The 22,667-nt window shown below is 44.0% G+C and overlaps 2 protein-coding genes across 3 annotated transcripts; both read left to right on the top strand.

Moving 5' to 3' along the window:
• Positions 1 to 5,864: 5,864 nt before the first annotated feature.
• On the top strand, positions 5,865 to 7,787 carry myct1b (myc target 1b). The gene is made up of 2 exons (XM_021573789.2): positions 5,865 to 6,079; positions 6,711 to 7,787. Exons 1-2 carry the CDS (start codon positions 6,025 to 6,027, stop codon positions 7,286 to 7,288), a joined length of 633 nt encoding a protein of 210 aa, XP_021429464.1. The 5' UTR covers positions 5,865 to 6,024; the 3' UTR covers positions 7,289 to 7,787.
• A 1,088-nt stretch (positions 7,788 to 8,875) lies between these two features.
• On the top strand, positions 8,876 to 22,011 carry LOC110497595 (tubby-related protein 4-like). 2 transcript variants are annotated; one of them, XM_021573790.2, is made up of 16 exons: positions 8,876 to 9,207; positions 10,067 to 10,192; positions 10,478 to 10,747; positions 11,021 to 11,149; positions 11,282 to 11,443; positions 11,871 to 12,051; positions 12,327 to 12,434; positions 12,504 to 12,667; positions 13,004 to 13,228; positions 13,503 to 13,737; positions 13,998 to 14,142; positions 14,384 to 14,528; positions 14,746 to 14,839; positions 14,974 to 15,117; positions 15,291 to 18,901; positions 19,402 to 22,011. In XM_021573790.2, exons 2-16 carry the CDS (start codon positions 10,175 to 10,177, stop codon positions 19,516 to 19,518), a joined length of 5,748 nt encoding a protein of 1,915 aa, XP_021429465.2. In that variant the 5' UTR covers positions 8,876 to 9,207; positions 10,067 to 10,174; the 3' UTR covers positions 19,519 to 22,011. The 2 variants fall into 2 exon arrangements, with proteins under 2 accessions (XP_021429465.2, XP_021429466.2); XM_021573791.2 differs by having other exon boundaries at positions 10,095 to 10,192.
• Positions 22,012 to 22,667: the final 656 nt, after the last annotated feature.

The raw sequence follows: 22,667 nt of genomic DNA on the forward strand, positions 1-22,667 counted from the left end.
ATGATAATCCATTCTGATTACGCTATTTTAAAATCAAAACATTTCCCCTTGATACGGTGACCACTCCTGTTGCAGGAATTCTCGAAATTCATCTCATCAGTCACCTTAATTCAATTATCAATTACTTTAGTTAAAAAAAGACTTCAACAACAAGATAACAAAAGAGGTGCCTTATTTCCTGTTATAGGATGAATGGATAGGCAATCCTAAGAAGAGGGAGTAATTCTCTCCATAGCCTATCCCTCAGGCAGCACTGCAGTGGCAGTACACACAAGGCTATTACGAACACAGCCTTGTTTTCAGAATCATGCATATCTTCTCTCTGAAAGTACTTCACATAAATGTAATATCTCAACATGCACCTGGCAAACTCCAGACATGCAGGCACATGGCCAAGGTAATGAATCGGCATAATAGCACAGCAGCACCGAATGGATATTAACAAAAAGGTTTGTCTAAAATGGCATCCTTTATCCTATATAGTAGGCTATATAGGCCAGGGAAACGGGTGCCATTTTGTACACATCCAAAGTACCAGTACCCCCATAGCACCCAAATGAATGAGACCTACTTTGCAGTTTTTGCATCAGGTTGGCAATGTCCTTGGAGGTTCTTCCGGACTGCCATGGTGAGGCCATGTCGTTTTTTCTGCTACTGTCTGGACCACAGCAGGTGATACACTGATGCAGTCGAGACAACAGGAGATCATCCCACGTTACTTTTCTGAGGAGGGCATCCCCTCATGCCCCTCCTCTCCCCTCCTTTCTCTGACTCTGTCTCTCTCTCCCTCTCGGTGTGTCTCTCTCTCGCTGTCTCCGTCTCTCTCACTTTCTAGCTCTGTCTCAAGCCGGTTTCAGAGGCTTGATTTGGGCTACTGCAGCAAAGGGTCCAATCGAATCTCAGGTTTCAGATAGGAGAACAGCAGCTTTGCTACCCAATGGCAGCCGTCCTTCCATTCATTGTCTAGAGAGGAGAGAGATGATACATGTGCCAATCAGTGTGTTTCCTTGAAAGTGACAGCTATCACTGTCAAGTATGTATTTATATATGAATATTGACTAAATAAAAGCATTATTCATAGCTCATAAGTCATTATAAATGTGCTTATAATGCATTATATTGAGGCTAGGTACGCTATAGGAAGTGTTACCAAAACCCCTAGTATCTATGAATGAAATAGCATTGTGAAATCATGAGTCAACAGAAAATGCTCTATGAAAGTGACATGAAGTTTACAGCACGCCTACAGTGCATGCATCGTCTGGATAAACAAAAAATGAATGAGCTGTCAAAAAAATTGATTTTGAGTCACACTGCAAACAACAAGTCATTGCATATTAATTCGCTATAATGTTGGTTCCATTAGGAGTTCTTGTCTTGAGCTATTGCGTCAATTGTCTCGTCTCGAGCTATTGCATCTATTGGCTAGGCAAGAAATGTTCCTTCCCATATGAAATAACTACAAAAAAACGGAACATACTCAGTAGTAACACATTAGTAAAACAAATTGACACAAATTGATTAATCTAGTAAAAGAAATGCATGAAAAGTTGCACTAAATAGAGCATTCAAACGTTTCTTACCCCTACTGTCAATCCTACAGAAAGCGCATGAAGCATTAACTTCAGGGAGGAAGTGTATGTGCGTGTGTTACGATGTTGCCAATGGTAACAATCAAACTCTGTAGCAGTCGCCGTATTTTTAACTATACATTTTTTTATGTGAAACATTGTAGCAATATTAAATACTATTTCAGTTCCTTGTAGTTTCTTGCTATAAAAAAAAGAAGAAAATGGTCCTCGCGCTAAAGTTATCGCGTAGTTATTCGCGCCATGTCAAATTGGAACATTCCTTTCCTTACACTTTAGTTTTTTATGTGCATCTGTCTATCATTTGACTTCACTGCCATCTTCTGAATTCTTCAAGTAATGTAGGTTATCTAGTTTGTCTGCCCTACTCTATGGACCTACAGTGCGCTTATCAGTACACACTACACAGTGCTGCATAGTAAATCAATTGACTTTTATTCAGGAAAGTTTGGAAAACTGTCTATTTATCTAGGCAACCACTTCATACCAGCAATTCAGTGACAGTGTCAATATATTAATGTAGCCGACAAGGAAACCACAGGGTTGGGTAGGTTACTTTCTAAATGTAATCAGTTACTAGTTACCTGTCCAAAATTGTCATCATTACATGTTGGATAACTCAAACTCAGTAACGTAATCCGATTACATTCAGCTACTTTTAGATTACTTTCCCCTTAAGGGGCATTAGAAGAAAACACAAATGTTTTGGTAAAAAACTGAGGGATGGGCTTGGAGAAATGTAACAACTCTCAGATTAATAGACAGAGCTATGGATGCACTGCCCATCCATGATATCAAAATTATTATTTTAACCATGTTATGAGGCTATACAGTGTATGTTTACATTTACAATGTTTACCAAACATTGGAGAAAGACAAGCTTATATTGTGGGTTTTCATGGAGTGTGACAGTTGAAATAAGCTCATGAGGCATTTATACTTTATATTCTTCAAGAATCATTGGATATATATATATATATACACACTACCGGTCAAAGATTTTAGAACACCTACTCATTCAAAGGCTTTCTTTATTTTCACTCTTTGCTACATTGTAGAATAATAGTGAAGACATCAAAACTATGAAATAACACATATGGAGTCATGTAGGAACAAAAAAAGTTGTTAAACAAATCAAAATATATTTTAGATTCCTCAAAAAGCCACCCTTTGCCAGCTTTGCACACTCTTGGCATTCTCTCAACCAGCTTCACCTGGAATGCTTTTCCAACAGACTTGAAGGAGTTCCCACATATGCTGAGCTCTTGTTTGCTGCTTTCTTTCACTCTGTGATCCGACTCATTCCAAACCATCTCAGTTTGGTTGAGGTCGGGGGATTGTGGAGGCCAGATCATCGGATGCAGCACTCCATCACTCTCCTTCTTGGTCAAATAGCCCTTAAACAGCCTGGAAGTGTGTTGGGTCATTGTCCTGTTGAAAAACAAGTTATAGTCCCACTAAGCCCAAACCAGATGCAGAATGCTGTGGTAACCATGCTGGTTAAGTGTGCCTTGAATTCTAAATAAATCACGACAGTGTCACCAGCAAAGCACCCCCACACCATCACACCTCCTCCTCCATGCTTTATGGTGGGAAATACACGTGGAGATAATTGGTTTACCAAATCTCCGTCTCAAAAAGACACGGCGGTTGAACCAAAAATCTCCAATTTGGACTCCAGACCAAAGGACAAATTTCCACTGGTCTAATGTCCATTACTCGTGATTCTTCGCACAAGCAAGTCTCTTCTTATTATTGGTGTCCTTTAGTAGTGGTTTCTTTGCAGCAATTCAACCATGAAGGCCTGATTCACGCAGTCCCCTCTGAACAGTTGATGTTGAGATGTGTCTGTTACTTGAACTGTGTGGAGCATTTATTTGGGCTGTAATTTCTGAGGCTGGTAACTCTAATGAACTTATCCTCTGCAGCAGAGGTAACTCTGGATCTTCCGTTCCTGTGGCGGTCCTCATGAGAGCCAGTTTCACCATAGTGCTTGATGGTTTTTGCGATTGTACTTGAAGAAACTTTCAAAGTTCTTGAAATGTTCTGTATTGACTGACCTTCATGTCTTAAATAAATGATGGACTGTTGTTTCTCTTTGTTTATTTGAGCTGTTCTTGCCATGATATGGACTTGGTCTTTTACCAAATAGGGCTAACTTCTTATACCATCCCTACCTTGTCACAACACAACTGTTATGGGCAGACAAATCTAAGTTTGAGGATCACAAAGAAGAACATTCGTGAGATGCAGAAAAAAATGAAAAGATGCAGAAGGAGTGCTTGACGGCATCTGTCAAGCATGGTGGAGGCAATGTGATGGTCTGTGGGTGCTTCGGTGCTGGTAAAGTGGGAGATTTGTACAGGGTTAAAGTGATCTAGAAGAAGGAAGGCTATCACTCCATTTTGCAAAGCCATGCCATACCCTGTGGACAGCACTTAATTGGAGCCAATTTCCTCCTACAACAGGACAATGACCCAAAGCACAGCTCCAAACCATGCAATAACTATTTAGGGAAGAAGCAGTCAGCTGGTGGCCTGTACAGTCACCGGATCTCAACCCTATTGAGCTGTTGTGGGAGCAGCTTGACCGTATGGTACGTAAGAAGTGCCCATCAAGCCAATCCAACTTGTGGGAGGTGCTTCAGGAAGTATGGGGTGAAATCTCTTCAGATTACCTCAACAAATTGACAACTAGAATGCCAAAGGTCTGCAAGACTGTAATTACTGCAAATGGAGGATTCTTTGACAAAAGCAAAGTTTGAATGACAATTATTATTTCAATTAAAAATCATTTCTAACCTTGTCAATGTCTTGACTATATTTCCTATTCATTTTGCAACTAATTTCATGTATGTTTTCATGGAAAACAAGGACATTTCTAAGTGACCCCAAACTTTTGAACAGTAGTGTAATTTAGTCCAAAAATGGATGTAGCAGCTACAGGTTGACCCTTTAAGTCTATCAAAAGTGTGTGAGTTCGAGTGTGTGTCCATTAGGCCTATGGATAATTTTTAAAATCAGAATTAATTAGATTGAGCAATAAAATCCCCACTTTTATTCCATAGGCTGAGTCAGGACAAGCAAGGGTCAAAACCAGGAGGACGAGAAAAAGAGAGACTGGGGATACCCAGGAGCTGCGAAACCACTGGTTGACTTGAACAACAAGACAAACTGGTACAGACTGACAGAAAACACAGGTATAAATACCCAGGGGATAAGTGGGGAAGATGGGCAACACCTGGAGGGGGTGGAGACAAGCACAACGACAGGTGAAACAGATCAGGGTGTGACATAGGCAGCTTAAACTTCTTGAATTCAACCATTATTGGGTTCAAATACACATTTAGATTTGTGAACAGCCATCCACAACAACCACAATCCGTAATGCGCGAATGGCTAAATGAGAGAGCAGGATTGTGATTCACATCAATGCGCTATGTTGATATCAATAATAAGTGATATCAGGATCACCGTAGACTACATCCCCGCTGTCGGCCTTACCTCCAAGCATTTATTCAAGTTGGATAATCTTTGGATGCCCACAGCAGGCGCACCATGTGAAGACATAGCTTAGACTGTAGCCTGCTCTTTTACCGCAATCCATCAAACACATTTGCTGTGTCATCATAGTGTCTCTGACTTGTGGTCAGACTCGCTCAAGTGGAATAAATTTAAATGTGCACCTTTGTTCTATGCTGATTTGAATGTCATTAAGAAAACAGTTAAGTGTCAATTATAGTAACGGATTACAGTTACCGTGTTTTGTAATCCCTTACATGTAATCTGTTACTCCCCAACCCTGCCACTGCAGTTAACGAAGTTTTAGAGTTTAGGGAGCACAACAATTGAAGGAAATCCCATCAGAGGCTGTACACTTGATAGTGTTCACTGCAGACGTTCCATTGGATAGTGACGTTTTGTTAGGTTTGCTTATTAACATACATATCTCTTGTGAAACACTTGCAAAACACTTGGAAACATTGAGATTATTGTGTACACTATATCCTCACTGCCTCTATCACTATACCTTAGACAATATACCATTAAAAACACTCTATATAACATGAAAAAGGCTCCTGATCTAAAAGTCACAACGTTGCCATTCAAATACAAGTAAATTACAGTATTTCATAACAGAGCCAAGAAGCCATTGTTCAAGAGGAACATTGATTGTTCATTAATCAAGAGGAAATGATGTCAGAGGAAGCAGCCTTGTTTCCCAAAGTTCTGCCCCAGGCAGATAAGAAAAGCACAAGCTAATTTTAAAAAGTAGAGAGAGAGGCAGGAAGCATGACAGCAACATTTCCACTATTGCAAACAAAACAGACAGGAAGAAATGGACCAAGCAGACAGCCTGTCTTGAAAAGAGTCCAGTTCAATGTGCTGCAGTGTTCTCAGTTTGGATGTGAACTACTTTTCTTTTCGTTATTATAATGGCGTTCAATGAGACAAATCCATTTCTGGATATACTAAAATCATTTAACATTGGTAAGAATTTTAAGCCTGCCTTTTTTAATGTGTTTATTTTTCATTAAGGGATATGAGTATTCTATCTTTAAATGACTGCATTAGTCTTATATAATACTACTACTACTAATATATGCTATTATGCAGACGCTTTTATCGCTTTTATCCATACATTTTACGTATGGGTGGTCGCTGTAAGCAAACCAACTACCCTGGAGTTACAAGCACCATGCTCTACCAAAGGACCACTCAACTTCTGTTTAGTTCTGTGTTCACAGTACATGTGTTATCAAAGTTATTGTCTGAATTTTACCTACAGTCCGTCCATTAAGTGATATGAGACCATCTTCGAGTAGTCGATTTACCACAGTCGGTTTTTCATTTGTGAAAATGTAAATTGTGAACCATGGAAGCAATCAATTTGCCAAGGAATGTATACTGGCATTTTGAATCTGAAAACTCATTTATCCAACAAGTGAGTTCTTTGCCACTCCATTTTGTTCAACCCCAGCAGGCAAAACTGGTTGCAATGATGTCATTACAACCAAATATCAACTTGATTGTCCTCAGTATCATTTCACCTCAAATACGGTGACATTAAATTAGGGAAAATCTAAAAAAGTTGTCTAATATCTTCCTCCTTTTCCTCCAGGGAACCTAGTCCTAGCCTTCTGTCTGTCCATGTTGTTGGGCCTCCTGATTGGAGCGCTGATCTACATCCTCCTAACATGGCTGTCGAGACGCAGAGCATCCACCCGGATTACCAGGCGTCCCAAACAGCAGCACCGCTCAGCCACCTCCCAGCGCTCACACAACCCCATAGCCAACTGCCAAGGCCTCTACCGGAGCACAGTGTTCGACCGGCACAGCGACAACAGCCTCGGAAGAGGTATTCTGAGCCTATATAGACAACCATCGGTGGAGCCGGTTGGCCCACTGGGGAAGAAGACCAGCTCAGGATCATCCACCTTCCGACCAGTGCCCAAGGGCAGCAGGATGGGTCAAGGTGACGGGGCTGAGGGTGACACTAACAACCAGGATACCTTGCTTCTTCATGACACTACTGCCAACAATTCATCAGCAGTAGATACTGCCTCCCTCATGCCAACTCAACCCCAACGGAATTCTTTTTGGTTGGGAAACAGCAGTCTTAAAGGGTTCCTGCCCACACAGACTCCTCCTCCCACATATGACAGTGTCATCAATGCCTTTCAAGAGACATGCACCTGATGATGTCACCATATGCTGCCTGGGATACATGGGTTGACTGGTTATTACAGTATAGGCTTTACTACTGGGGGCCTTTGGAAGAGATAGGGGCTCTGTCTTATGGAGAACTGTTCAGTTTTGAGCAAGATGACCTTTGGTCCTTCTTTGGGCCATCGTCCACCCTGCCTTCTATTCAGTCTACTATCTAAGAAATCTAAATAAATAGATTGTGCTCTGACTGACCATAGGTTATGTTTATGTTGAAGAACGGTGTGTATCCCAATGGAATCTATATAAAAGAAGATGAAGGTTCGAGAGGATTGTCTATTATGGCCCACGTTTCTGTGATATGTTGATAAAGTTGTTAATAAAGTTGTAATTATTATCCAGTCTTATGTGATCTATCTACATGTTATACATCTGAACGTTTCTGTGATATGTCTGTAGAGAAGAGGTATGATTTTCCATAAAAGCAACATCACTTTAAAAAATAAACTCAGCAAAAAAAGAAACGCACAGGACCCTGTCTTTTTCAAAGATAATTTGTAAAAATCCAAATAACTTCACAGATCTTCATTGAAAAGGGTTTAAACACTGTTTCCCATGCTTGTTCAATGAACCATAAACAATTAATGAACATCACACTTGTGGGACAGGTACAGGATGGCAACAACAACGTTACCTATGGGCACAAACCCACCGTCGCTGGACCAGACAGAACTGGCAAAAAGTGCTCTTCACTGACGAGTTGCGGTTTTGTCTCACCAGGGGTGATGGTGGATTCGCATTTATCGTATAAGGAATGAGCATTACACCGAGGCCTGTACTCTGGAGTGGGATCGATTTGGAGGTGGAGGGTCCGTCATGGTCTGGGGCGGTGTGTCACAGCATCATCGGACTGAGCTTGTTGTCATTGCAGACAATCTCAACACTGTGCATTACAGGGAAGACATCCTCCTCCCTCATGTGGTACCCTTCCTGCAGGCTCATCCTGACAAGACCCTCCAGTATGACAATGCCACCAGCCATACTGCTCGTTCTGTGTGTAATTTCCTGCAAGATAGGAATGTGTTCTGCCATGGCCAGCGAAGAGCCCGGATCTCAATCCCATTGAGCACGTCTGGGACCTGTTGGATCTGAGGGTGAGGGCTAGGGCCATGTCTGGGAACTTGCAGGTGCCTTGGTGGAAGAGTGGAGTAACATCTTGCAGCAAGAACTGGCAAATCTGGTGCAGTCCATGAGGAGGAGATGCACTGCAGTACTTAATGCAGCTGGTGGCCACACCAGATACTGACTGTTGCTTTTGATTTTGACCCCCCCCCCCCCCCTTTGCTCAGGGACACATTATTCCACTTCTGTTAGTCACATGTCTGTGGAACTTGTTCAGTTTATGTCTCAGTTGTTGAATCTTGTTAAGTTCACACAAATATTTACACATGTTAAGTTTGCAGAAAAAAATGCAGTTGACAGTGAGAGGACGTTTCTTTTTTTGCTGAGTTTATATATTTCTGTTTTGTTGCAAAATTATTTCTGATTATTGCTGGAGAAATATCTTCATCTGTTCATCATTGATATTTTATTTTCTAATCAACGGATTTTTCTCTACAAGTAGCATGTCTTTGGGTATTGGTATTGGTATTCACGCTGCGGGTCTCAAATCAAATCAAAAATCAAATGTATTTTTCTCAGAAGATTGCTATATCACACTGACATGTTTTCTGAGATATTGAACGCTTCTCCGGGATTTGTGAGATCTGATGATCGGCGCAGCGTGACTATAATGAAGTCAACCTGTAACGCACCCAATGTAGCCGACATGGCAATGAAAACTACATGGCAACCGGCATTAAAGGCGCACCGAGCGTCAGCAGAAAGCAGCCTGGCAATCTATGGTGGACTGCGCAGATGAAGGATATGGCAGCGACCTTATATTTGATCAAGTGAGTTCTGCATCTTGTTCGTGTTGGTGTCCTGCATATTTTGACAGAATTGGAATTGGTCAGATAAAGGGCAACGAGCAAGGGACATCATCCTTTTTATACAGGTTCCTCTCCACTGATTCAATCTCAACGAATAGCGGTGGATGAGGGTGATTGATTACGTTCAGTCTAAATGTATTTTCATTCACTACGACAGGGCGATTTGATTGATTCATTGATTATCCATCTTATTGTAAATATGGAAAATATAGCCGGTGGATACTGGACATATTGTGGGGTGGTGGGTTATTTATTTCGCGTACTGCCATTTAAGGGATGATTCTTATTCTGTCTATTCATTGAAATCTACAAGTTTTATTGAATTAGTATCGTGTTAATGACGTAACAGACTGACGTTCTCCGTATCTATGGAGACACGAAGGCAAGAGTGTTCGGTTCAGAATGTTCAATGCAGTGTTGCATAGAGACCAGGATTCTAGACATTCCCATGTCATAGCTGAGAGTAAGATACGTTTCAAGGTTGATGCACTGAATGGACAAGGCAGTGCTTTTCCTGTTTAAAGGCTGCACCCCTTCGATGGAATCTATATAGGCTATGGATAACTTGGAATAAAAATGCCACATTTATTCTTTAGCTTTTTCTTTTTATTTGACACAGAATAGTCATCAAACTGCATATTTCCATACTGTAGCTACAGTATTTCCGACACTTGATTGGAATCACTTCATGAAGACACAGGCCTATTGAATAGACCTGCCATAGGCCACCATGTAATCAGGATGGGCATTTCAAGACATGAGGACCAGGTTGTCTCCATGTAGTAAACTGAACGCTGTGTGATGCTCTGAATCTTTTCAGTGATAGATTTTCTCCATCTGGGAATTAGGAAATATCTCACTCTTTAGTGCACCCACCTTCTGAATGGAAACATGGACACCACCTGCAAAGGAGGAATTGTAGTCAACAATGTCCAGGAATTATGAGGTGAGTAACATGTAGGCTATTATAATTCTAATATATGTTACATTACCTGGTCATACATTGCCTAGTAATGTTGAGTTATGACTTGACTGTATTGGATGGTTTGCTAGGCCTACCTCTTGCAGAAACAACCTAAGCACATGAGCCTACTTAATAATCCAGAATAAAGAGTGATATAAAAACACTAACGAAAAACAAAAACAAAAACAAAAAATCAAGTCAGTCAATGATACCCTTGAAGAAAGACACCAACCTCCACTATATTATCCTCCTCTGCTTACCTCCAAGCCTGGTCACTCAGTAGGGATGTTGGCTACTGTGGAACATGGTCCCATCCTCTGCAGCGACTCCAACATCCTCTGCCTCTCCTGGAAGGGCCGGGTCCCCAAGAGCGAGAAGGACAAGCCGGTGTGCCAGCGGCGCTACCATGAGGAGGGCTGGCTGGCCACAGGGAACGGGAGAGGGGTGGTGGGCGTGACGTTCACATCCAGCCACTGCAGGAGAGACAGGAACACTCCTCAGAGAATCAACTTCAACCTGCGAGGACACAACAGTGAGGTGGGTCTTGTTATTTTTTTTCCGAAACTGCGTTTATTTGCAGAATTTAATAAAAAATGCCCTCATATAAACACCCAGATTTAATCTGACAATCATCACAAAAGAGCATTTTGTGTTATTTAAAATAGGCGATGTAGAGTAGGTGGAGGAAGTGGACTGTTTTGTACTTTCTCTCATTCAGCATTTGAATATGAATTGTATTCCACTTTCACATTCCTAGAGAGCCCCCTATGTTCGTGGAGTATAATAGCAGTTGCATACTTCCCTTTGCAGGTTGTGTTGGTTCGTTGGAATGAGCCCTTTCAGAAGTTGGCCACGTGTGACATGGAGGGAGGCATCTTCGTCTGGATTCAGTATGAGGGACGGTGGTCTGTAGAGTTAGTGAATGACCGTGGTGCCCAGGTACGATAATGATAAGATGCCCGGGTACGATATTTTTACTATATTTTTATTGGGAAAGATAATGTATTGGTGAAAACATTATGTAATGCTGGAAAGATAATATAATGGATGCATTTCTAATCTCTCCATAAGGTGAGTGATTTCACATGGTCCCATGATGGCACTCAGGCCTTGATCGCCTACAGGGATGGGTTTGTCTTGGTGGGGTCAGTCAGCGGACAGAGACACTGGTCCTCAGAGATCAACCTGGAGAGCCAGATCACCTGTGGCATCTGGACACCTGACGACCAACAGGTAGGTACACCTGAGCTAACCTGGTTTCTGGCTGAACCTAAACAAAACATTGAGCATTTATTGCCATTTTACAAACAAATAAGATACATATTATAGTATTGACCTTTTTGTTACTGGCAAACAATATATGAAATAATCTGTTGGTTTCGGGGACACAGATTTAGCCTTCACTAAAAAGCATGCTCATTTGAGATTCTTGTTGTTCTTGTTGTTTGTCTATTGCCTGTCCAGGAGATGTACTTGTACATCAAGCTGCCTTGTTCTGCAGAAAAATTTGATAGGCTCCCTGCCCTTATGGGCTTTTCTGGTTCGGACACAGTTTACTTACTCTTTGTCTAGGACTAGGTTTAATCTTTGTCCAGGAGACCACCCCCATTGATGTTTTCTCTCAGAAAATAAGGATTCCTGCCAACTGCCTTTACTTCAGGTGTTGTTTGGTACAGCCGACGGTCAGGTGATAGTGATGGACTGTCATGGCCGCATGCTGGCCCATGTCCTGCTACACGAGTCGGATGGCATCGTCGGCATGTCATGGAACTGCCCCTGCTTCCTAGTGGAGGACAGCACAGAAAGCGACACCGACTCTGATGACAATAACCCACCTCAAGGTAAGATATTGTAATAATGATAATGCAAGGTAGTGTGGTTATTTAGATCATTTAAGCACTGATTCTATGGGCACAGAGAGTGACGCTGCGTCTTGACAATAACCCAGCTCAAGGTCACACATTGTAAACAATCAAGCGAGAGAGAGAACATCCCTGTCTTGTACCGCTCTCAAACGTGAAAAAAAGAGATGTGATAACATTTTTTACCTCTACTGTGAACACTATGATCGTGCACATTAGCCAGGAGGCTAATGTGTTTATTTCTCTCTCCCAAGTGCGTATCCTGAAGCCCCTTCTGACCGTTAGCTTCATATCAGGAGACATCAGTTTGATGAACAACTACGATGACCTCGCTCCTACCGTCATCCGCTCAGGACTCAAAGGTAATGACTTTTTCAATCTTAAACGTGTGGGCGGACCGAATGTGTTGTGACTGAGCTCCTCCTGTTCAGATGTGGAGGTCCAGTGGTGTTCTCAGGGGGACCTCCTGGCGGCAGCTGGGATGGAGAGACATGGGCTCCCTGGAGTCCCCTCTGACCCTATCGTGAGGAACGCCCTGGTCAAATTCTACAACGTCCAAGGAGAACATATCTACACATTAGAAACACCTGCCCAGGTGAGCTCCCCTCTTTGATTCACTTTTCTGAAATGTTATTGTATGATATTTACAAACTGGTTGTAATTTGTTTGTGATGGCATAATTTCAACCAGTTTTTGCCTTCTGGGTAGGTCCTCTAACACGTATAAGTCAAATTCTATAAGTCATCTGAAATCTTCAATGAATAACTACAATATCAACAGAAAGTATACTTGACATGAAATGTACTGTCGCCGCACTTCCAAGTCTCGTTCAGTGGGCTATGGAGAAAGCCAGAAATCAAGGTTCCGTAGAATGTGAATACAACAGAACAGGGCCGACTGGGAACCTGCCTTGTCAACCTTTGCCTTGCAGCGCCCCATCACCACTATCTGCTGGGGCCACAGAGACTCTCGTCTGTTCCTGGCGTGTGGCACAGCGTTGTACGTGGTGCGGGTGGAGCACCGGGTGGCCAGCCTGCAGCTGCTGTGCCAACAGGGCATCGCCAGTGCCCTGCGGGAGGAGAGGGACGTGGGCAAACTAAACATGCCCTCCTTACTCTGTTCCTATGTCACAACCGCCTTCATACCCACCATCAAGGTAAAATAAGCTTTATTCAGTTGGCTACTGTAGGTTATTATCTGAGCTCAAAGCCATCTGGACTTGTTCATTTCAAAATGACAGGACCCCTTGGTCGTAATCCTTCAATGTTTGTAGATCGGTAAGGTGCAGGGGATATGCTGGAAGCTCCATCACTACCCTGAGTGTACCTATCCAGATCCTAACGATCTAAAGGGGTAAGGGCCAAGGGGAAGGGGTAGGGGTAGGGAGCGGATTGGAACCAACTGTTAATGCTTTTCTCTTGTTTCTCTAGCCTCCTATTCCTGATCCCAACAACATCCGGGACTTTGTCAGCTACCCCACAGCTGGTAACGAGAGGCTGCACTGCACCATGAAGCGAGCGGAGGACAACCCAGAGGCAGGGGGACCCTGTTACACCCTCTACCTGGAACACCTAGGTGGTCTGGTGCCCATCCTTAAAGGCAGACGCATCAGCAAGCTACGGCCAGAGTTCATCATCATAGACCCTAAAACAGACAGCAAAGCAGGTGGGATTGGCACAGAAAAATGTATTATTATGCACTTTCAAAAATAGTTAGTATGTTACACACAACACAAACAGCTCATTTTAGACCGGTATATCATGATGAGTTGGGCAACCCTACTATTGTGTGTTCACATGTATATTGTATATTTTTTTCCTGAAGTTCTACTGTTCTGACCTGTTTATAGAGGTGGAGTCAAATATGATTTTTTTATTTGTTTGTTCGTTTATTTGCTTGTTTGTTGTTGTTTTTTCCCCCTCCAGATGAGGTGTGTGTAAATGCTATGATCTCCTACATGACTGACAGCTGTAACTGTTCGGACTCCAGCGACATTGAGTTGAGTGATGAGTGGGTCGGGAAGAAGTCCCCTAAACTGTCCAGAGGAAACGGGTCACCCAAGCTTTCCAGGTATCTTTCATTACGATGGTCTGGACTCTGGAAGAGTGAGGTTATAAGACTAATGTTTACCATATTCAACCCTAATCCTAACCATTACCTTTAGTAGCCGATCCATGTAATACAAAAAGTTAAACCTTCTTCAATAGGTCATACTGATCATTTTATTTGTTTCAAATGTTATTTGTTCATCATTTTAAATTGGTCTATTTTGCCTTTGTTTGCCGCTTGTTTTGGTTGTTGTCTGGCATAGAAGGAACATGGAATCTAGAAAATCTCCCAAAATGTCCCGGGCTAGTCAAGAAGGCCCACGATCACCCCGGTTACCAACAAAGAAGCCACCAATTCGATCTCCCAGTTTGACGCGTCGAGAGATGTCCATGGATGGAATCTCTGAGGTATTGTCTGAATATGTGTCGCGTGGAACGTTGGTATAGTGGTTCTTTAGTGGTTAGGGGTTGAAATTGTGGTTTCTGCTTGTTTAGATTTAGCCACTTCTGTGCCCAGAAGTTAACCGGGTATAGTTAGCTGGCTAGCTCATGCAATATTTGGTTCTGGGTTCTGGATCATTTTTTACATAATAAAAAATATTAATCTATTTGCTTGATTTCACAGCATAATTATCTTGCTCAAGTCACGTCCAATATTTGGGGGACAAAGTTCAAAATCGTTGGACTTGCTTCTTTCCTACCTGCTAATCTTGGTGCAGGTAAGATCACCGACATTTGGAGGGAAAAAACACAGCCATATTTTCAGTATTTACCTTATTTTTTTATTATTCCTTTATGTTGACTACTCCATTTCATTCCAATTTGATTGTAGAAATGTTTTCCTCTGTTTTAGTTATCTATAAGACCAGTTTGCTGCATCTACAACCAAGGCAGATGACAATCTACCTTCCGGAGGTGCGGAAAATATCACTTGACTTCATGAGCCTGCCTGTCTTTAACCCAAACGTCTTCAGTGAGGATGAGGATGACTTGCCTGGTAAGTCATGAATGAATGAACAATTAAACAAACTAATAATTCATTGATACTGGAATTAAGTATCAAGTGCAAGTTTACATGCATTTCGGTTGGATGTTGACTTCTGTTTAGTAATGAATGTAGTAAAGAACAATACCTAAAGTTATTGGAATATTCTTTGACTTGTCTTTCAGTGATGGGACCATCTGGAGTGACAAGTGACAACCCTCCCTGTACGGTCAACATCCCCATCGCACCCATCCACAGCCCTGCCCAAGCCATGTCCCCCACTCAGAGCATTGGACTGGTCCAGTCCCTGCTGGCCAATCAGAACATCCAGCTGGATGTCTTGACCAATCCCACGGCTACGGCTTCAGCGGCAGCGGCCGCTGCAGCAGCCTCAGCCTCTATTGCAGGGCCTGATCACGGTCAGAATGCAGTAGCAGCACAGTACAGTGGGACTCTAGGAAGGTACTCCAACCCAGGACAGGTGATCTTTAACAGGCTAGAGATGGGTCCCCTCCTAGCTGGAACACTGCCTCCACCTCCGCCTCCACATCACCCCCCTCAACAACCTCAACAACAACGTCCTCAGTCTCAACAGACACACCAACAACAGTCCAAACAACCACCGCAGATACTAACCCAACAGCAGCAGCAGCAACAACAACAGAGAATGCAACAGCATCAACAACTACAGCACCAGCAACAGCAGATTCAACAACAACATCAACAACTACAACAGCATCATATACAGCAGATCCAACAGCAGCAGCAGCAACAGACTCAGCAGCACCAAGCACTGCAACAACAGCACCAACAACAACAGGCGGCACTGCAACAGCAACAACAGCAGATCCAACATCAGCACCAACACTTGCAACAACAGCAAATTGCTCAGCAGCACCAACAGATGCAACTGCAACATGAGCAAATGCATCAGCAGCAGCAACAAATGCAGCAGCAACAGCAGCAGATCCGACAGCAGATTATAGAGATGAGGCAGCAACAACAGCAGCTGCAGCAGCAACATCAGCAGATACAACAGCAACACCAACAGATGCAGAGGCAGCACCAACAAATGCAGCAGCAACTGAAGCTGCAGATCACCTTGCCCCCTCCGCCTACTGGCTATCCCACCATCTCTCTGCAGCAGTTCCAGGTACTGCAACAGATACCCCACCCCAGTGCAGAGTTGGGACCAGAAAGAGGAGAGCAGGGGCATACTCAGAGCCATACACTGGGCAGGCCAAGTCTACCGCGATCCAGGCCTCCATCATTCATTGATGTAGACAGCTTACGGTCCAGACCTCCTTCCTTCATCGAAGCAGACACATCAAGATCTAGACCACCGTCATTCATCGACATAGACACAATACGGACTAGAAATCCTTCTTTCATTGATGCAGATACAGGTACATTGCGGTCTAGACCCCCGTCGTTCCTCGATGCAGACTCCTCCCGATCCAGACCTCCTTCATTCATAGACACAGACTCACTACGTTCTAGACCTCCTTCCTTCCTCGATGCAGAGACTTCCCTTGAGATCCAGATGAGGAAGGTGAACCCTCCACCACCCTACCCAGGAACCATAGTGTCTGCAGCCACCGCCACAACCTCCACCGCTCCTCAGACCCTCATCACCAACTGTGACAACCCCAACATACTGGTCACAACAGACCCGTGTCTGAAGAAAGACGAGTTCTCACTCCACCCAGTTGGTCTCCAGTACCAGATGGGATACGAGAGGATCACAACCTTTGACAGCAGTGGGAATGTAGAGGAGGTGTGTCGCCCTCGCAGAAGACTCATAAGCAACCAGAACACCTACGCTGTTCAAGGCATGGGAGGTTCGGCCACACTTAAAGTCACCTCATCGTCTGACAGTAAGAAAGTCCAGCTTCCTTACAGCTCAGCGACTCTAAGCCGCCTCTCTGTGCCACGATACTCCATACCCAGCAGAGACCCGCCCCCCTACCCAGATCCAGCCAATCAGGTTAACATTAACACAACGACACTTTCTCCTCCCCAACGCATGGACAGTAGTCACATGATTCACGCCACCTTGCGCCCTGACCGGCGAGACGTGGAATCTCGCCTGAAGGTGTCCCAGATGGTTGACGCTTCAAGGACTCTACCAACCAAGTCTAAGATCAACAGTGCGGCCCTAGCACTCTCTTACCAGCAGAGGGTGCCCACGGCTCTGTATACCTGCACTCAGTGCAGCAGCAACAGCAGCAGCACCAGTGTCAGTGTTAGTGGTGGTGGTAGCAGCAGCAGTGGCATCGCAGGAGGCACTGTAGTGCGACAGGATTTCCCACCAGGAAAAGGTGCTCATCACAGCACCATCATTGTTCACTCCAAAAGCACTTTGTCTCAAGCTTCTCAGTCATCTTACAATCTGCTGAGTCCTGTTGATAACAGCAGGGATAGGACTGTGTATGTGAACTCTGCCTTTACCGAAGACGAGACATTAAGTCAGCAGTGTCGTCACTTGACTCTTGGGGAAGTTAGTTTGACACTGAAACGTCCTCCACCATACCAGTGGGACCCAAACACTGCAGAGGAGTTCTGGATACCCCCAGAACAGACTATCTTAGCTCCTCCTCCACCACCAACACACAAACCACCACCCCCGATCATCTTCAGCAATGCTCAGCATCTGGACATGACACGGCTGCCTTTTGTACTCTCAACAAAACCTCCCAGCAGCCCAAGTACTGTTACTTTCCCATCAGGTTACCAGATCTCCATGTCACCTTTCCCTCCAGGGGTTGGTCAGGATGGATCCCCACTCCAGTCCATGCAGAGCCATCCACCACCCTGCCCTCCCAACGAAGTAGTTGCTCCAGTCCCCCAGTTTGCCCAGCAGGACCCCAACCTGGTCTTGCCACCTGGATACCCTCCCAGCCATGCCAACCTAGCTTGCTGCCCTCTGCCCCCGATGTACCCAGGGGCCGCCTCCTGTGCTGGGCTTCAGCTGCACCCTGTTAGCCTGCACCCCTGGAACCCATATAGCCTACCCATGCAGGACCTGTCAGGCTCTGCCACCCTCCCCAACAAGTCTCATCAGGTGTTAGAAAAGCCAGTCCTCTCCCCGCCCCCTCCTGTTGCTCCCCCCCCACCACCTCTTACACTTCCTCCTCCTCCACCAACCGAGCTGCCGAAATCCAAAAGCCCTACAGAGGAGCTGGCGGAATCTGCCAGTAGCTTCCAGGAGCCGTCTTCTCTAAACGAAAGCCCCGTTCCAGACCGACAGGGGTCCGACATGTTCAGCAAGAAAAGTCGTAAACGTCTAGACAGCCGAGCTGAGGCGGCAAACATGACCACCGTCTCAGAGGGCAAATCCAAAAAGGAAGGGCGCGCCCTCTCCGACTTCAACTCCCTCATCTCCAGCCCCAGGCTTGGCGGCAGGGAGAAGAAGAAACTCAAAGGCCAGAGGGAGCAGCTGAACAAAACCAAGAAGCTCAACAGGACCAGTACCACCAGCGAGTTCCAGGACAGTTCGGAGAGCGAGCCCGAGCTCTTCATCAGCGGAGATGAACTGATGAACCAGAGCCAGAGCTCCAAGAAGGGTTGGAAGAGTAAGAGAAGCCTGAGGATGGCCAGTGAACTGGAGGAGATTAAGTGCAGGAAGGCCAATGAGAGAGAGGACCGTGGGCTGGGCAGCCAGGGATTCATCTATGTCATGGCCAATAAGCAGCCACTCTGGAATGAGGCCACACAGGTCTACCAGTTGGACTTCGGAGGACGAGTCACTCAGGAGTCTGCTAAGAACTTTCAGATCGAGCTGGACGGGAGACAGGTAAAATTTTGCTTCCATTATTTACAGAAACCTAGATACACTGTAAAAAAAGAACCACCTATTTAGAATTTAGAATGGGAAATCTGTTTGCGGTTGCTTTAAATATAAGTTTAGCTTCCAGTCTCTCTGGAGGCCTGGGTTCAGTTCCCACCACTGCCACCAACTGTCACATTGCCCTGTTTATGGCTGAGATGAGTCAGCACTCAAATTGAACTTCAGGCAGCAGTGGCACAGCCAGAAGTTCGTTGGTGGGTGGGCCTGCAGAAATTTGGGTGGGCCAATTATTTGTATTTATTTTGTATTTTTGAGGGGGTTGGGGAAAGCAACTGCAATTTGACACATTTTGTCATGGGGACATTTTCACAGCTAATCTCATGCTATTCTACACATTTTGCCAACAGGCCCACCTAGGCCCACCTGTACCTATGCCCCACAGATGTGATGCAAACAGGCCTTCCTTACAGCTTTGTTCCTGTCTCTTTTCCCCTGTTTTTCTACAGGTGATGCAGTTTGGCAGAATCGATGGGAACGCATATATCCTGGATTTCCAGTATCCTTTCTCAGCAGTGCAGGCCTTTGCTGTTGCCTTAGCCAATGTTACTCAAAGGCTGAAGTAAGAGACTGCTCTAACCAGTGGTGTAGTGGAGGATATTTTGTGCAAGTGTTTACCTACCGTTTGCGGAAAAATGCATTGAAAGTATAGGGAGCATTACATTACTCACCGCAAATGGCGATCAGTGTTTACCCACCTGTGTTTTTTTACCACTACGTCACTGGCTCTAACCCAACGTCGCATATGTGTTCGGAAAAAAAGGAGGAAGGGAAGCGCTGCTAAGGTACACAATAGTAGATTGTGGGGTAAATGAATAGGATTCATTCAAATGCCTTTTATTTGTATGGCATGTTCAATGGAAACAAAGTTTAGAAACGCTGACATGTGTGTCATATACAGTATATGGCTCTGTTACAACGTACTCTGATGCAAAGTGACAGAATAATCAGAGATGATTATACTGTGTCCTGTAACACGGGACTGTCAGTGTAGTTCTGTGCTGGACCAGACGGATAATAGGGCTATGAGATACATTTTAGTAAGCCTCACAACAAAGCTTTTTAGTTTCTCTTACTTACCGTATATATGCATTGGATTTAAAAACTGCCCTTGGAGATGTGCAATTTTAAAATGCGTGACTAAGATTGCAGGTTATAATGGTCATAAGAAAAGTAAGTGCAATGTTGGACAATGTTGAAATAATGTATTGTGAGAGAGGAGACCATGTTGATTGTGGAAAGACAACGCGATGAGTTGGAAAGTAATAGAGTTTATTTTGATGTTATTTCGAAGATCACTTCTATGAAGTGATCCTAGGAATATCATCATTTTCCGTAAATGTTTTTGTAGGACCTAGAAATATCCACATTTCCATTATGTAAACGTCATTGTAGGACTACATATGACATAAATTGTAACACATTCATAACTAAATTGTAACATGTATGTTATCAAACCTTTCTGCCCATCATTTCATTTGGTTGAACCTATGAAAAAAATGTCATGCATGTGTAAATCATTCACCAAAATCATCAAATGCATGGTTCATGTATCTGGGGGGAAATGCATACAGTAGAAATCCCACCCGCTTCCAGATCCGTCAACTTATGTTAAACCCTGCAAGAAAATGAAAAGCTATCCTTAATTTAATGTTATGGTGTATAAGCTTGGTTGGCTCTGTGTTTTAGTCACTGGGTGTGGTTATGATTGCTACTTGAACATTGCATTTGAATGTAAAGTGCTTTGCCTCCTTGGAGTTTCTGCTGCTGCTTTTGATAGATATTGTCTGCATTGTTGCTAATAGTGTGTCACTTGGTACTGAAGACATTCAAGTTATCATTTTTTACATTTTCAGATTTTAATTGGATTTGATTGACTAATTAATTTGTGAATATGTTATTCAGTAATTAACATTTGTCTTATGCTGCTTTATCTGAAAGTACTGTAACTTCCAAAATAATGGAAACACTTGAGTAAATGAGGGATACGAAGTATATTGAAAGCAGGTGCTTCCACATAGGTGTGGTTCCCGAGTTAATTAAGTAATTAACACCCCATCATGCTTAGGGTCTGGCATACAAATGTTGGGGAGGCCATTATTTTGGCTATCATGGCTGTGTTATGACAATTCCCCCATCCACAGGGCACGAGTGGTCATTGAATGGTTTGATAAGCATGAAAACCATGTAAACCACATGCCATGGCTGTGTCAGTTACCAGATCTCAACCCAATTGAACACTTAGGGGAGATTCTGGAGCGGCGCCTCCCTCCAGCATTTGCCGTGTTTCGCCCACCAAGCAAAGAGTTTTTGTATGGAGGCCAATGAGAGTGTCGAATTTGGTCAGCAAAAAAATGTATGGCTTCTTTACTACTTGAGGTTTATAGACGTTTCGTAATGGTTAAGTTGTTACGAGTGTACTGATATAAGTAGGACACGTGACATCTCGCCAACATTGAGAAAAAACACTTTGAATCTGAGTTGTCTCGAGTTGGCTATGGATATTCATGGCATGAGGCTAATAGCATAGCATCTCTTGCCATTGAATACAGGAGGTTAAAAACGATTACAATAGTGAGATGTATCCACCAATCCAACGAAAGGATAGGCGGGAGCTAGACAGCCCGCCATGACGCTTTATGGACAATGACTCCCATTGTTATGGCGGGGATACATGTATATTGTTAGTATATACATCATTTTTGGCGGTGCTTGAGACAGCGTTTTCCACCACAATCAACCAAATTATGGAATTTCTCACAGAAGAATGGTGTCGCATCCCTCCAATAGAGTTCCAGACACTTGTAGAATCTATGCCACGGTGCATTGAAGCTGTTCTGGCTCGTAGTGACCCAACGCCCTTTTTAAACACTTTCTGTTGGTGTTTCCCTTCTTTTGGCAGTTAACTGTATATCTGCAGGTTATGTGATGATTCAACTATTCAAATCAAATCAAATGTATTTCTAAAGCCCTTCTTTACATCAGCTGATATCTCAAAGTGCTGTACAGAAACCCAGCCTAAAACCCCAAACAGCAAGCAATGCAGGTGTATAAGCACGGTGGCTAGGAAAAACTCCCTAGAAAGGCCAGAACCTAGGAAGAAACCTAGAGAGGAACCAGGCAATGAGGGGTGGCCAGTCCTCTTCTGGCTGTGCCGGGTGGAGATTATAACAGAACATGGCCAGGATGTTCAAATGTTCAAAGATGATCAGCAGGGTCAAATAATAATAATCACAGTGGTTGTCGAGGGTGCAACAGGTCAGCACCTCAGGAGTAAATGTCAGTTGGCTGTTCATAGCCGATCATTCAGAGTATCTCTACCGCGCCTGCTGTATCTAGAGAGTTGAAAACAGCAGGTCTGGGACAGGTAGCACGTCCGGGGGAACAGGTCAGGGTTCCATAGCCGCAGGTAGAACAGTAGAAACTGGAGCAGCAGCACGGCCAGGTGGACTGGGGACAGCAAGGAGTCATCAGGCCAGGTAGTCCCGAGGCATGATCCTAGGGCTCAGGTCCTCCAAGAGAGAGAAAGAAAGAAAGAATTAGAGAGAGCATACTTAAATTCACACAGGACACAGGAGAAATACTCCAGATATAACAGACTGACCCTAGCCCCCCGACACATAAACTACTGCAGCATAAATACTAGAGGCTGAGACAGGAGGGGTCGGGAGACTGTGGCCCCGTCCAACTATTCAATGCTTAGCATTGTTACTCT

Source organism: Oncorhynchus mykiss, chromosome 19, assembly GCF_013265735.2.
Source record: "Oncorhynchus mykiss isolate Arlee chromosome 19, USDA_OmykA_1.1, whole genome shotgun sequence".
Classification (NCBI taxonomy): Eukaryota; Metazoa; Chordata; class Actinopteri; order Salmoniformes; family Salmonidae; genus Oncorhynchus; species Oncorhynchus mykiss.

Bases quoted from the DNA above. Each gene is read 5' to 3' on its own strand.
- myct1b (XM_021573789.2), top strand. From the start codon at position 6,025: ATGGCGTTCAATGAGACAAATCCATTTCTGGATATACTAAAATCATTT. The intron at 6,080-6,710 runs GTAAGAATTTTA...CTTTTCCTCCAG, and splicing joins ACTAAAATCATTTAACATTG to GGAACCTAGTCCTAGCCTTC.
- LOC110497595 (XM_021573790.2), top strand. The intron at 12,668-13,003 runs GTGAGCTCCCCT...TTTGCCTTGCAG, and splicing joins CATTAGAAACACCTGCCCAG to CGCCCCATCACCACTATCTG. The intron at 14,529-14,745 runs GTATTGTCTGAA...TTGATTTCACAG, and splicing joins CCATGGATGGAATCTCTGAG to CATAATTATCTTGCTCAAGT.